At 35.0% G+C, this 14,949-nt stretch overlaps 1 protein-coding gene across 7 annotated transcripts in view; it reads left to right on the top strand.

Annotated features, from left to right (window-relative positions):
* fbln2 (fibulin 2) overlaps positions 1-14,949 on the top strand; it is a 66,254-nt gene that overhangs the window by 14,247 nt on the left and 37,058 nt on the right. For all 7 annotated transcript variants that reach the window (XM_058791470.1, XM_058791467.1, XM_058791469.1 and 4 more), the window contains 3 exons: positions 8,409-8,511; positions 9,738-9,864; positions 11,104-11,293. In XM_058791470.1, the coding sequence (XP_058647453.1) occupies positions 8,409-8,511; positions 9,738-9,864; positions 11,104-11,293 (420 nt within the window). The remainder of the gene's footprint in view (positions 1-8,408; positions 8,512-9,737; positions 9,865-11,103; positions 11,294-14,949) is intronic.

Raw genomic sequence — 14,949 nt, 5'->3', positions numbered from 1 at the left:
ATGTGCTTCTGCTCACATAGCCCTTGCTGTGTTTGTGTTTTTGCCAGTGTCTTAATGTTTTATTGTCCTTGAGAAATTACTCTTTATTCTCTTTGCACCTCTCTTTGTTCCCCCTGAACTATGTGAGTAATTCTCTATTCTGTGCTGACAGACAGTAGAAAAGCTGCCATGACTCTTTCTGAAAGAAAAAATATTCAAGAAAGCCTCTGAAGCAGGGCATTTAAAATTCGAACCCCATATGAGATTTTTTTGTGTGGTGGTGGGGGGTGAATAATGCCACATTTTTTGATGCCAATTTCACGCACATTCACGCTAAAGCTTGACTTGTTGGTCAGTTCTGCCTTTGCTTTATTGAAGTTTTTTAGCTTATCTGGAAATGTAGTTGGACAAGCAGGCATGCTTGGGGCTTTCTCCTTTTGTTTTGTTTCTTTGTTCTTCATTATGTTTTCCATTTCACCTTATTATGCCCGTTCTGCATATTGCCTGCAAAAATCAGGCCATCATGGGTATTTGCAACTATTTTGAGTTTGATATTAGTAAGTGAAAGGTCTGTTTTGGAAAATCACTCATCAGCTGCTTTAATGCCATAAGAAATCAACATAGGGAGTTGATTGTATTTTGAACAGCAGTTAAGATAGGGATCTCTTGCAACAATGTGGAACAATGGCGCTCTTAGCAAGGATTTATCTTCCTCAATCAATAACCTAACAAAGGGTTTGTTTATCATACTTATAAGAAGTTAGAAAAAAGTGTCTGACATTATAGTCTCAACAACTCAAAATAATGATGGAGTATAATCGTGTTAGAAGTAGCTCACACAAGTCTCTCATTATAAAAAAAAAACTAAGAGTCTGGCTGACCTTGGTCTTTAGATCTCCTCTTACTTAGCAGTGCACAAGTGCAGTTGTGGCTAAATGAGAAACAAAATGGTGTAATTTATAATGTGTGTCCGCTAGTTCTTTACAAGTAGCAGGTAAAAACAGATCTCTCTCTCCTGTTGAACACAATAGAAGATATTTTGAAGAATGCTGGTAACCAAACAGTTGCTGGCAGCCATTGACTTCCACAGCATTTTCTTCCATACCAGCAACTTGGTTACCAACATTCTTCAAAATATATCTTTTGTGTTCGGTAGAAAAAAGAACCTTATATTGCTATGTCTTTGCAGAAATGTCTAAAAACTATGGTAGCGCATATTTTTGGGGGAGGTTTCATAGTTCTGAAATGATTTAGGCTGTTGATTTGTCCAGATCCAATCATTTTATTGGATGTTGCATTTGTGGCAGGTGCAGCACTGCGGCAGACAGTAATCGTTCCCAGGAAATGAAAAGATTATTGGTTAAAGATTCAGATTATGACAGTAATGTAATTCCATCTGCTGAGTCATTCTGCTGGTGTTGATGACTTTGTCTGCCTTTATTATAGAACTGATTTTGTGTGCTTATATGCTTACTTTTTAAAATATATATCATGTTATTTATTTATCTATTATATTTGTTATTTTATTATATATAACAATGTTCATATTTTGTTATAAAATTATACATATACTTTTTATATTATATATTAAATATTATTTATATTTTAAATAATATGTTTTGACTTTGCCTATTGATAATATGCCTATTGACTTTGACCACCTACCGTATCACCTACAACACTAGCCATTCTGTTTAAGGGTTTTATATCGCAAATTTTGTCCATTCTTTAAATCATTCAGTGTATTACTGTGTAGTATGCAGAAACCATTTGTGTGACATTAGCAGTGATATCGCTAAGCAGAATAGGAAATTACTTGACCTGGAATGCAAGTGCTGGAATGCAGGACTCCAGACTAATTCCTCTTTGTGCTCTTTCATATTAGCAGAAATGCACAATTCTCTGACACATGCCAGCTATGTCTCAGCCTCTTTCCTGGATGTTCCTTTGTACACAAAATCGTGTTGACGTGTTCCTGAGAGTGATAGATTACCCAACTCGATGTAGTGCAGAGAACCGGATGGGGATACAGGTCACTGCAAGAGATTAGACTTGTTAAACAAAGAGACTTTATGTAGAATTTAACCAACAAAGCCCGGGAGTTCATTGTCCCGGGAAATGCATTATGCATCTGAAGGCTTTTAGTGCAATTATCAAAGGATGTCTTGAGTATCGTGTCATTTACAGAAGAATGACTGGAGGAGGAGATGCTGAATTTAATAAAGCTGGTTGTTGTTATATACACAAGTTTATACATTTTATAAGAGTTAACATGAGCAAAGAGCTTTCTAATGACTCTCAAATAATGAGGCCTACTCAAATGCTTTTGAATGCACAAAAAAAAAGGATTTTAATTCATATTTACTGTATATACATAAATGTGATGTTTTTCTTTTCTGTTTATTTTTGCTTGAAGGGGAACTTAGAAAGAGGATATTGCTTTTCATAGGCAAGAGTAACAAAAATAACAAGGAATTTGTATGCGGCTCAGATGTATAAGATAAAGTATGAAGCGCCATTTGCCATTACAAATGCGCCAATTATTATGATGACAGAATAGAAAGTGATGTCCAGAAGATATCATGGTATTGGTTTTGCATTATGTCCATGTCTAATTTCCATGGCGAGCCACTGTTATTTTTTCTCAAACCTATTTGTGCAGTGTTTTTACATTAGTTGATTTAGAAAAACAAAAAAATGGAGGCCACTCAACAGAGGTAATGTGAGAATAAGTCTACTAATTTAGAAGAAATCAATTTTCATTCATGAGCGGAGAGCAGCTTGGCATGCTCGCTTGAAATTGAAAAGCTTCAGGCACTTGTTCAAAGCGCTGAGTTCATAGATATTGTTTATTAAAAAAAAACAAAAAACAGCTATGAGTATGCTGCACATTTAGAAGTACATGGAAAAATGTACGTTTGGGGCCCTGTGCTGAAATGCAGCCAGAAATAAAGCCAGTGTTCAACATCCCTCCAGTGCTTAATGTCAAAGTGATGTACTTTGCAAGCTAGTGGCCCTGTGTCAGTGTTTGGGAGTGTATTTGTCACCGTTAAAACTGTCTGAGATGTCACAAGCAAGCAGAGTGCTCAGATTTTAAATCGTGTCCCCTGCGAAGTGACATTTGTCATTAGTCTCAGAGTATGCAGTGAGGTTTTTAATCATTTTGAATAGCCGTCATGTTTAATGTTAGGAAGTCCTGAAGATTTTATATGCTTCTCCTATACCCTGTTGGTTTGTTTATTCTATATATTGGAGAATATACTTATTTTACCATATTTAAATTCATTCCACATAGCTCCACCGAAAGTGTCTGGGTCTTGTTATAGTTGTTTAGTTCCTCAGTGTTGTGTTTGAAGTCCAAACAACAGGAAAAATGTCAGTTTTCTTAAAACACCGGCTTGCTGATGGTGTACAGTCTTTGTTTGTATATGGAATATATCATAATGATGCATGCACAATGTTGATGTTGATGAACTAACATAGAGGTTCTCATAGAAATTCCTGATTCAAACAGGAAAGGAAAGATTCGATTGGTGCCATTTGATAAAACAGTTTAAAACAAAACAGTATAAATATTTTGGTTGTTTAACATCTGTTTTTCTGTGGGAATGAACAATGGATCTCTCATTGTCTACTTTGGGAGTAAATAACCAAAGTCAAGAGCTCTTCAACATGGTTGCCCAGAAAGATCAGACAATTGTCACTAAGAGGTCAGAATGTGACTCTATGACTAGTCAAAGAGGCATATGGTTAACTGAAGTTCAACTTATGACCTCAAGTTCGTCATCACAGATATGTCATTGAACGCCAGTGGGCCATGAACGCTTTTGAGAAGATTAAAAATGAGATCATTAGGGTGACTGAATCTGCAGTTTGTGGCTGATTATGGCATTTGTGAAACCCAAAAGAGCTGTTCAGCCTTGACGTCAATTTGTAGGTCGACCTAAGCTAATTTGGCATGAGTACCTTTGGGAATCGCTAATGGATTTTTTTTTTTTTTTTTTTTTTTTTAGAATGGCGGTTTTGAATTTATGAGTAACATAAGGTTTGTGGTTGACGTTTCTTGAAGAGCTGCTGTTGAACAAATGTGAACAAAACATTGAAGGCTTTTTAAATAATGTAAACCAGATTTTCTTTTACTTAAATAAATAAAACTAAATATTTGTATCTATAAATTTTATTCAAATTAAATTCTGGTTATTTATTTATCTATCTATATAAATAATAAATATCAATATTTTAAAATAATCAATTCAAAGCTGGATTTAAAAACAGAGCTGCTGTATTTCAAAAATGTTGATTGATCAATGATTTTTTTAAGGAAAATACGGAATTGATGAAACTCAATTTGTATTTTTTATTTTTTGTATTTTCTGGCAATTTACTAAACTGCCAACCTACTGCAGGGGCACGGGAAGTGGGGGTGCTGAGGGTGCTTCAGCACCCCCTGATTTTTTCTGTGGGCAACTGTTTAATTGTTGGGAATATAAAAAAAAAAAATCGGAGTGTCTATTTAAGTGCAAATAGCCATGTTGTTGGAAGAGGCTATTTACACTAACTCCACCCATAAACTTATGATTTGGATAGTCAAATATGCAAAAGACGGCCGCCAATTGTTAGATTCAGTGGTGCAGTCGGTAAAGCGTGTGCTACCGTACTTTCGACACGTTCGAATCTGCCTTTTGGCTAACTTTTTTTCTCCCTTTTTAAATTTCAAATCACATCACATCAGAAAAGCATTTATTTTTTAAGAAAAATGAAGGAAATAATCAAAAAGTTGAACATAAAGTATCGGGTAGGGTTAGGGTAGGTGTAGGGAGAGCTTTTGTCCCAATAAGGTGGCATCCATTTAATAATTTGAAATAAACTTAAAAAATTACACTCAATAAGTTATTGCATACTATTTTATAACGTATTACAATGCAGAGGTGCAGATAATTGCCACTATTTGCAATAAGTAATGTTTTTCTCTAATCATGTTTTTCGCCACAATTAATCATACCCTTTTATTCAATATCTGCAATAAGTAATTAGCAGGATCCTGCTATTTTAACATAGAATAAATAGAACCTAAAGCTATTTGCACTGTGTAAATAGCATATCACTAAAGAATACTGCTATTTTCACTTAGTGTAAATAGCCTCTATCGCAACAACCCCCCCCCCACCGCGTACAGCACCCCCAACCTAAAACATCTTCCCGCGCCCCTGACCTACTGTTCACTGATTCGATCCAAGGCTTTCACAAATCTGCCTTGTTTTGATCCTGCAGATGTTCTGTGACCATCTGCGGAAGAAAAAGCGAAATCTGTCGAGCTCAGAGAGGACCTGTTTTGAAGAGCGCTTTGTATTATAACCATCTGCTTTACAGATGACCTAATGATGATCTAACAGAGCAATGGCAGCAGCTCTCGTTTTAGCGCCCACCCCTTCAAGTGAACATTTATCACTATGTGTTATCTGTGGGATGTATTACAGGCAAGCTTCAAGAACTTCAAGATCAATACCGAGAATCAGCAGCCTCTTAGGCTTTTGAAAACATACTTGAGGAAAATCCTTGAAATGGATGTTTTAATGAAGTCAAAGTCTAAACATTAACTTTGTTTAACTTACTGCGCAAGGCCTTCATGCAAAATAAGTCTGGGCTTAATGAGAGACACGTGTTACATTTTCTGAGCCTTTATTGAAAAGCGCATTTACAGATTTCACCATTCATTTGGAGCTGCATATTCCACTGTTATGAATCATCATTTAAAGGGATAGTCAACCCATAAATAAAAAGTTTGTCATCATTTACTCACCCTCATATCTTTCCAAGCCTTAATGACTTTCTTTCTTCTTCTGAACACAAAAGAAGAAAGTTTGAAGAATGTTGGTAAATAAACAGTTTCAGTACTCATTGACTTCCATTGTATAGACAAAAAATACAATGGATGTTAATGGGAGCCGAAACTGTTAAGCATGTGGGCGAGTAAACGATGACAGAGTTTTCATTTTTGTGTTTACTATCCCTTCAAGTCCACCCGCTTTTATGGTGTCAAGGCGCCCATTGCCAATAAGGAACATAACAATGCCCTGGTACAAATAAACAAATCCCAATACAATTCAAGGCTCAAATGCAACAAAAATTGAAACCTTACATATACCTACCATATATACCCTTTTTCCGCTTGTAATTTTATCTTGTTGGGCTTTGGAAACTGAGTTAGACTTTATATAGCCTAGTGACATTTTTCTCGATGATTGCTTGTCTGATTTAATCAGAACAATCAGTAATTCAGATGTTTTATCAATGCCAGAACATCTACTGCTCCATGCACATCAAATGTGCTGTAGTAGACCCAGGCATTTGGAGGGGGCAAAAATGTTTATTTTAAAATGGCAAAGTAGAGCTGACAGTATTATGTGGTTGTTGGCACGTGTGAGCATAATCAAATTAGGCAAAATATTTAAAAAACAAATAGACAAGGGGTTTGAAGAACTGTGAATGACAAGCGTTTCAGTTGTTCAAACTTTTTTTCTGTGACTTCTGCAGACACAGATGGCGCATTTGACTGAATTAGTATGTTTTAGTTGTACATAAAAGCCAATCAGACCTTCCACTCCTTTTACTTCTATGTCTGTCCACTGATTAACTATAAATAGCTTAGGGGCCCTATTGTTTCCAAGATACTTAGAACAGATGGAAGTTTATCACAAAGTTCACAGCAGCTTGTGACCCCTGTCAAGCATTCCAGGAATCCCAGGGCGCTCTGGGCCTCATGTCACTGCTCAAGCGATTTTACAATCAGATCTTCTCCAAGTAAATTCATAGATTATGAATGTGTCTGGTTATAGAAGAAATAGGGGCCGGTTGTCACAATTTTACCTTCACTGAATATTTATCAGGGTGTATTTGTTTAAATTAAAACTGGGTAAAATGTCAGTTTCTATGTAAACACATACCTTAAAGCAGGAGGGTCGAGACCCCAAAATGGGGGACATGTCTGTTCTAATTGGGTTGTAGACAGCAGGGGAAAATGAACATAGTGCATAATAAAATTATTAATAAAAAAATATTATTATGATTTTTATATTAAAACATAAATTATATATATGGATATATTTTTATAATCTAATAATATATAATAACATGTATATTCTGTATTTCATGATAATGATGATGATGATTATTGTTATTATTAATAATACTTAAAAGATGCTGGCATATTATTATTGAACTTATACATCTTTAATGTTATTAGTTTATTGTTTGTTTTTCTAAGATAAACTTTTTGGAACTGGATTGGGTCACAGTTTGTTCCGTGTAAAATCTGGGTCCTGAAGCAGAACTATATTTGAGAGCCCTTTTTTTTTTTTTTTTTTTTTTTTGTCAACAAAAGAAAGATATTCAATATTTTCACAGTTTTTACCCAGGATAAATATACTGTTTATTTAAATATACTATATATTTCACTGAACACAACAAGCCTCGCTATATGCATTACAATTAAATATATAATTATGACACTCTAAGCAATTAATTAAATAGCAATAATAAGCTTTAAAAAATAGTCCTTGTGTCAACTTTTACTTCTTTTGCAGGTGATGGTTCACTCATGGAGTGAATAACTCCATGGGAATCCATTTTTTCTATTCAAAGTATTAGTCACACCAAACGTTTGCCATGAATATTAGCGTTTGCTATGAAGGGGCCTTAAGACTCACACCTGAGCAAGCTTTTTTATTACCCTCTTATGGTCTGATAGGAAATAACCCGTGTCAGACTTGTACTTAAGGTTATCAAGTCCCCTCTACATTTCTATACTCTCTACACTCGTAGAAGTAATGAGATTTAATCATATAAAATTCATTTAGCTGATTCACAGCATGTCTGACAAGAAAAGTATTTTTTGACTACATTTATATGGATTTCATCCATCACTCTAGCGAGCTGATTTTGTACACGTAATTTAATTCAGGCCTTCATTCACACAGAGGGATGAATAATTCAAAATGTCAAGTGTTGAAATGAGTCATTACTAAATTCTTGTTTCTTTGTATCACAATTTATTGAAAAGATCAGGCGGATATGCTCCTCGAACTCACTTTCAATAGCTGGCTTATTGAAATTGGTGCTTTTTAAAGTCAAATATTTGAAGGCTGAGTTAATGACGCCTATGATGATGCACATACCATGACTGTGTCCCATCAGCTTTGAGTCAGTCTCTCTGTTTTCCTTTATACAAAGGCTGCAGTTGCATCTTTTATGCTTTTTCTATGAATCCAAGTTGGGCTTCATGTCTAGCTCACCTCTGGGGCTCTATCATTGCTGAATTTCTTGTCTGCCTGTCTACCCTTTTCTTGTCAGAACTCTCTATTCTTTTGGCTGGTTTATGTTAGATAAAAGTGATGTGTGAGATTTTGTCCTCTTGGTGCTTTCTCCTCCAGGACTGGTGGAGAGCTGTTGTGTGGCCGGGCAGAAATGGGCAGAGGAGAACCAGCACTGTAACCATATGCCTGTCAAAACAGAAGACCTCAACTCTGTGTGTGGGTAAGTTGGCTGACCATTTCTATGCCTTGGTTATGCTTTTCAGTACACCACAGAATCAATTTTATTTGCCGTTATATGTCCTCTGACCAGTAAAGTATATGTTGGAATAAAATTAAAGGAATAAAAATGAAAATACTGTCATCATTTACTCACCCTCCACTTGTTCCAAACCTGTATGAGGTTCGTTCCTTTGTTGAGCACAAAAGAAAATATTTTGAAGAATGTTGGTAACCAAACAGTTGCTGGTGACCTCTGACGTCCATAGTGTATTTTTTTTATTATTTTTTTTTCACATTATGCGAGTCAATGGCTACAGTCAACTGTTTGGTTACCGACATTCTTCAAAATATCTTCTTTTGTGCTCAACAGAAGAAAGAAACTCATGCAGTTTTGGAACATCTTGAAGGTGAGTGAATGATAAAAGAATTAGCAATTTGGGTGAACTATCCCTTTAATAAAGTTGTAGGATACAGGACCAGTTGTGTGTGCCTCATGAGCTTCTTTAAGTAGTCAGTCAAGCAATAAGCAGGGCGACTGCGAATAGTCTCTGCATGCAAATAAAATGTAAAAACTACTGCTGATTGAATTCTAAATTCTCAGTATTTTCTAAATCTGTGGTATCTTTAAACCAGGGGCTTTAAAACTTTTTGGTGACATGGACACCTAAATATATGTGTCTATGAGCAAGCCCCCATCTTAAAATATAAAAGACTGCTATTTACTTTTTAAACACCCAGTTTTTTACTATAAAAAATGAATTAGTTGTGAATAATGTAATATAATATATAAACCACTGTTTAAAAATTTGGGATTGATAAGATTTTGAAATAGTTTTTGAAATAAATTTGTTATGCTCACCAAGGCAGAAAACACAGTAACATCAAAAATAAAAACATGAATATTGTGAAATATTATTACAATTTAATGTAACTGTTCTTTTAGCCATCACTCTTCAGTGTCACATGATTCTTCAGAAATCATTCTATTATGATGATTTGGTGCTTTCTTAATTAAAAAAAAAGAAAAGAAAAAAACTCTGATGAACTAATTTTATTCATGCTAAAATCTTTACACCTTTCCCTTGCACTCTTTTTTTGCTGCCCCCTGGGGTCCTCTGCTCTAAATAACAATAAATACATCTGATGGGACAGCCTTGGTTTGACATCCTTAGTTTTAGAATCAGGTATTATATTCTGTTAAAATGCCTTTTGTCTGCTTTGTTCAAGTGTTGTCCAGAAGCAGTGCTGTTCAGGTGCACTGAGAGACAGCAGGTGTCAGGCTGGCATGAATGAAGCAAAGGCCGGACATGCCTGTGAGGGAAACAGCCCACTCTGTGGAGAAGATTCCAAAATGGTAAGATAAATAGTGGCATCAAACAGAATGCAAAATACTGACTGTTTTTAACAGTCCACAGAGACCACAAAATAATGACAGAAAAATACTAATGAGGTATAATCTCTGTGGGATTCATCAGACATTATTTTGGAAATTCAAAATTATTTACTGAATACTATCTGGTCATGTGAATGGCTGAATATTACATGTCCAGGAAAAAATCGAAACATTTTTGTCTTAACAAGCTGTGAACACAAAAATAATTTTGGTCTTTATATTTCTATTTTTACCTCCCACAGTGAAATTCCATTAACTCTTATAATTACTGTACACTACCACTGCACTCTTCAAAGGTTTGGGGTCAGTAAGGTTTTTGAAATATTTTTAAAAGAATTCCCTTATGCTCAACAAGGCATTTATTCAATCAAAAATAAATACAGAAAAATTGTGAAATATTATGATGATTCAAATGATCTGTTTTCTGTTTTAATATATTTTTATTTAATTTATAAAATCAATTTTCAGCAGCCATTACTCCAGTCTTCAGTGTCACATGATCTTTATCAATGTTAATAAAAGTTGAAAACAGTTCAGCTTAATATTTTTGTCAATATATTTTTTTTCTCAGGATTCTTTGATTAATATAAAAAACTTATGAAATTTTTTCTTTGCTTAAACAGAATTTATTTGAAAAATGTAGATGTAACATTATAGTTGTCTTTACTGTTACTTTTGATCAGTATAATAGGTCATTGCTGAATAAAAGTTTTCATTTTAATAAATTAATTGTAAATCATTTTAATATTATTAAATGTGTTATTGAAAAAGAGTAACACTTTAGTATAGGGAACCAATTCTCAATATTGATGGTTGCTTATTAGCATGCCTATTATTAACATATTGGCTGTTTATTAGTGCTTAAGCGCATATTCTGCATGACCATAAATAATCTACATTCCTAATCCTACCCATACCTAAATTTAACAACGACCTTACTAACTATTAATAAGCAGCAAATTAGGAGTTTATTGAGGCAAAAGTCATAGTTAATGGTTTGTTAACAGCGAAAATAGCACCTTAAAATAAAGTACGACAAAAAAAAATTCTGATTGGCATGACATCAATTTTCACTTTTAGTGTGGAAAGCACTGGTTGCTAAGCAAATGACTTGTTGCTCAACAGTCACATCATGACTGGTTAGGACTTAAAATGAAACTAAATGCAATTTTCAATTCTCTTTTATGCTGTTTCATGTAGGATTGCTGTAACTGCTGTGCGCTGGGTCTGCGTTTGCGAAGGGAAGGTAAAGGTTGTGAAGTGCATCAGCACCTGAGCTACCCTTGCGGACACGTCTTCCTCACCTGCTGCGAGGAGGGAGAGGAGGGTCTTGCTCCGCCTACGATCAAGAAAAAACAGAGGCCTCAACCGACCGTTCTTCCTAAGAGAGGTGAAATACTTGTCTTTTTCTTACAACAGAATGCATGGTTTGCAATGTGTAACCTGTAGTTTATGGCTGATTTCCAGTGGCTGGAGTCTGGGGTGAGTGAGAGTTCATATTTTATTTTGACGAACCGATCTAGACGGGCTGTCATGCCAAGAAAGCGTTGTGATGGAGACACACCATATGATGTGAAACCACACGAGAACATCGGGAATGTCTCGGTTTTGAGCTGCATTTTTTAACACAATGTCCCAGTTATCTCTTCATCCCAGTGACTTTTGAGTTTATGTCTTCATATTAACATCAGAGCCTCAGTTGTGATTGTGCTTGTTTGTTTTTGAAGCCTGGATCATATTTGGAAGCATCTGAAGTCTGGCTGTGTCTTGGCATTCAGTTTCACATTCAAGTTCGTCACACTTCTGGCCGAGAGGTTGACATTGATGGATCAGAGGAAAGAAAGATGCCCAGAGCTGATCGGTCAGGTGTCACGTTACCGTTCAGTATAACGCACAAAGATGCTGCAAGCTGGGCTGAATCAGAAGCAGATGGCAAAGCAGGCTGTTGCCGCTCTGCCCGTGCCAACAAACTTTCCTTCTGTCTCAAATGTTTCAGCTGACTACTTTCACTCATTTTGGCAGGATTTGAATGGAAACATTGTTCTCGTTTTGGATTTCTATTCATCCTGTGAATTGTGCTATATGTTTACACTGGGACAAGACCTGATATTAGCTTTAGGAATAGACTGTGCACACTCCAAAAATTGATTTTTGCTGCTTTTTAAATTTAATTTACTAAAATGAGGTAATGCAACACAATTCGTTTGTCTTAACCTGATCTCATTGCATGAAATCAATTTAAATTTGGAAAATGGATGTTCATTTGATCCTTTTGTATTGGGAATACGTGAATAAAGTTCACTGGAAAAAATCCAGCAGATATCCAGATCCAGACCCACACAAACAGAACTGAGTCAAGCTTTTATTTATTTATCTGTTTGTTTGTTCGTTCATTCTAACATTACCTGCCTGTGTAGTTTATTTAACTTAGTACTCTAAATTAAAATATATTTTTTCATTTTTAAAATGTCAATTTTCTTCTTAACTTGCTAAACAGCCTCTAATATATAAAATATTTTCATAAAAGTATATCCCAAAGCCATGTTTAATGAAAAAGGCAAAAATGAAAAAAATAAATAAATAAAAATCATTAAAATGTAAGTTTTAATACTTGTAATACTTTTTTAAATTTTTTTAAATCTAAAATTATCTGCCTGTGTCGACACCGATAGCCTTGTGGGCAGTACACTGTTGCACTAGTTTGAGTCTCGGCATGTGGACCTCTCTCTTCCACTTTACTTTCTTCCTTTTTTTAAAGTCAAAAACACCTTTATTAAAATAAATCTTTAAAATTACCTGCCTGTGGTTTAATTTAGTACTCTACTAAATTAAAATATCTTATATTAACTTATATTTAAAATATGTATTTTTTCTTAACTTGTAATGGCCTCTAATATAAAATTTATATATATATATATATATATATATATATATATATATATATATATATATATACAATTCAGTGGAAATTTAATTTAATTAAGTGCATTAAAACTGTTTGTGGCTTACAGCTGAATAAAGTTTTCCAACACTGTCCCGGCTTTTATTCTATCAACCTGAGAGCCATAGTGCCATATCAGTATAATGGCAGACGCTCATTGCTCAACTAGCACTCCCGCAGTTATCAGCAAAGCCCCAGTCAATAGACCCAGGTCACTATTCCTTTGAATGAGACATAAAACCCAGACTTCACCTCTTGCTTTGTCTCAAGTGGCACATTCCTTTGGCCCAGTGCCTTGCTTCCTCTAAAGAGCCTACCTGATATCCTGAGGCAAGGTGAGATTAGCTGTGGCCGCGTCAGTACACTAGGGCTAACTTATTTCCTTTTCGTGGTGCACACACAGATGATGGAACACTAAAATAGGTCCAATTAAATTGCCTCCATAGAGGGACCCGCAGAGATGCCTTTTCTTTTTATTTTTAAGGAGACTATTGCTAACTATGTAAGCCCTCTCGGTTGCATCAAAGGTTTAGGTGATACAAAAACGGTTGAGAGGTAATTATTTCCATGAGGGTTGCTTTCTCAGGCCCCCTGCCACCTCACACCCATAACGTGATTAATTATAGCGGAAATGTTTAATCTCTTTCTCCCTTCATTGCATTTACATTCAGTTAATGACTGTGAGAAATATTTACTTTACACCAGCATGCTGTGTAAGGTGAAGCCGAGCCTGTTTATTATGTTTAGCCAGACGTTAATTGCCAAGTCAGTCGAACGCCTTGCCAAATTGCTGCGCGATGTTGGAAAGCCTGTTCATTAACTCCATCCGTTGTTATGTAGAATTCGGTGAATGTGGATTTGGGATTGATAGGAGGTGATTGGCAGATGGAGGACACAGAGGGTGTGGTAGGAACAGCTGGCGGCTGTGAAATGACAGATCCTGACTGGCATCTTGCTTTAATATGTATTATGTTTATGTACGAGTAGTCCTTCGTTGCCATTTCATTCTGGTTGACATCTGGTTTATCCTTCATCAGAGACACTAGTGGAATCACATTATGTATTATTAAATGACATGAATGTATTATTGAAAAAAGTTCAGTTGAGAAACAGTATCGACTAATCAGCATACCAGAAAGTCTCATCTCGATACATATATCATTGATAAAAATAATGCATGATGTGATGCTTTTTTATATTTAAATATATTGAACATAAAACTATTCTAAGATTACTTACTAAGAATAGTATTGCAAACTGTTTACTCAGAAATTAATTCTTCGTAATGTTTTTGTTTCATGAATAAGACCCAATGACCCAATGAAAATAATAAAGTTTTACATTTTTGTATTTTATGGGACATTAAGTAAAAATATAGGTGTTATGATCCTTGGAATGTATTGGAGGAAAAAAGGCAAAAATGCTTGATTTAAAAAAAAATATTATAAATAATGTAAATGAAAAATTAAGAAGTTTGGTTGTAAAATGTTACTGATATTTAAAGAAACTTTCCTGCAAATCACTTTCCCAAAAGTCCCCCCCCCCCAAAAAAAACCACACGAAATAATATCACAGAGAGGACCCCTGTGGACTCTAATGAGTGTCATGCCATTTCAGATGGCATAAATGATAACTATTCAGGGCTTTTTGAAGGGAAAACAATCATAGCAGCTGTTGTTGTAGTGTCTTTCCAGACAGAAGTGCTCAAAAATAACTGCTTCAAAGGGCCCTTCAAATCAAACGCTTTCTGTGAGTCAAAGCCTGTAAGTCTCTCAAAATAACAGTCAATTTATGCTTTTTATGATATGAGAAGGTTAGTTCAGGTTCACATCAAATGGTAGCACTCCAATGAAAAATGTAAAAATACTTTTTACTTTAAAATGTTAAGTTAAGAATGAATGATTGAGGTTTGTACATGTATTTATGCTATCATGTTAGTTTATTAAATAAAACCTAAACCATCATTAAATACACATGAAACCATGTAAAATTAACATTGCATTTCTAATTTTTTTAAATCACACTTTTAAAAAATGTTTTTCATTAAATCCTCGTTTTGAAAATTAAGCCAATAGTAGAGATCTTCTTATTTATTTGTGCTGGCT

Source organism: Onychostoma macrolepis, chromosome 11, assembly GCF_012432095.1.
Source record: "Onychostoma macrolepis isolate SWU-2019 chromosome 11, ASM1243209v1, whole genome shotgun sequence".
Classification (NCBI taxonomy): domain Eukaryota; kingdom Metazoa; phylum Chordata; class Actinopteri; order Cypriniformes; family Cyprinidae; genus Onychostoma; species Onychostoma macrolepis.
This window is presented reverse-complemented; position numbering and strand designations above follow the sequence as displayed.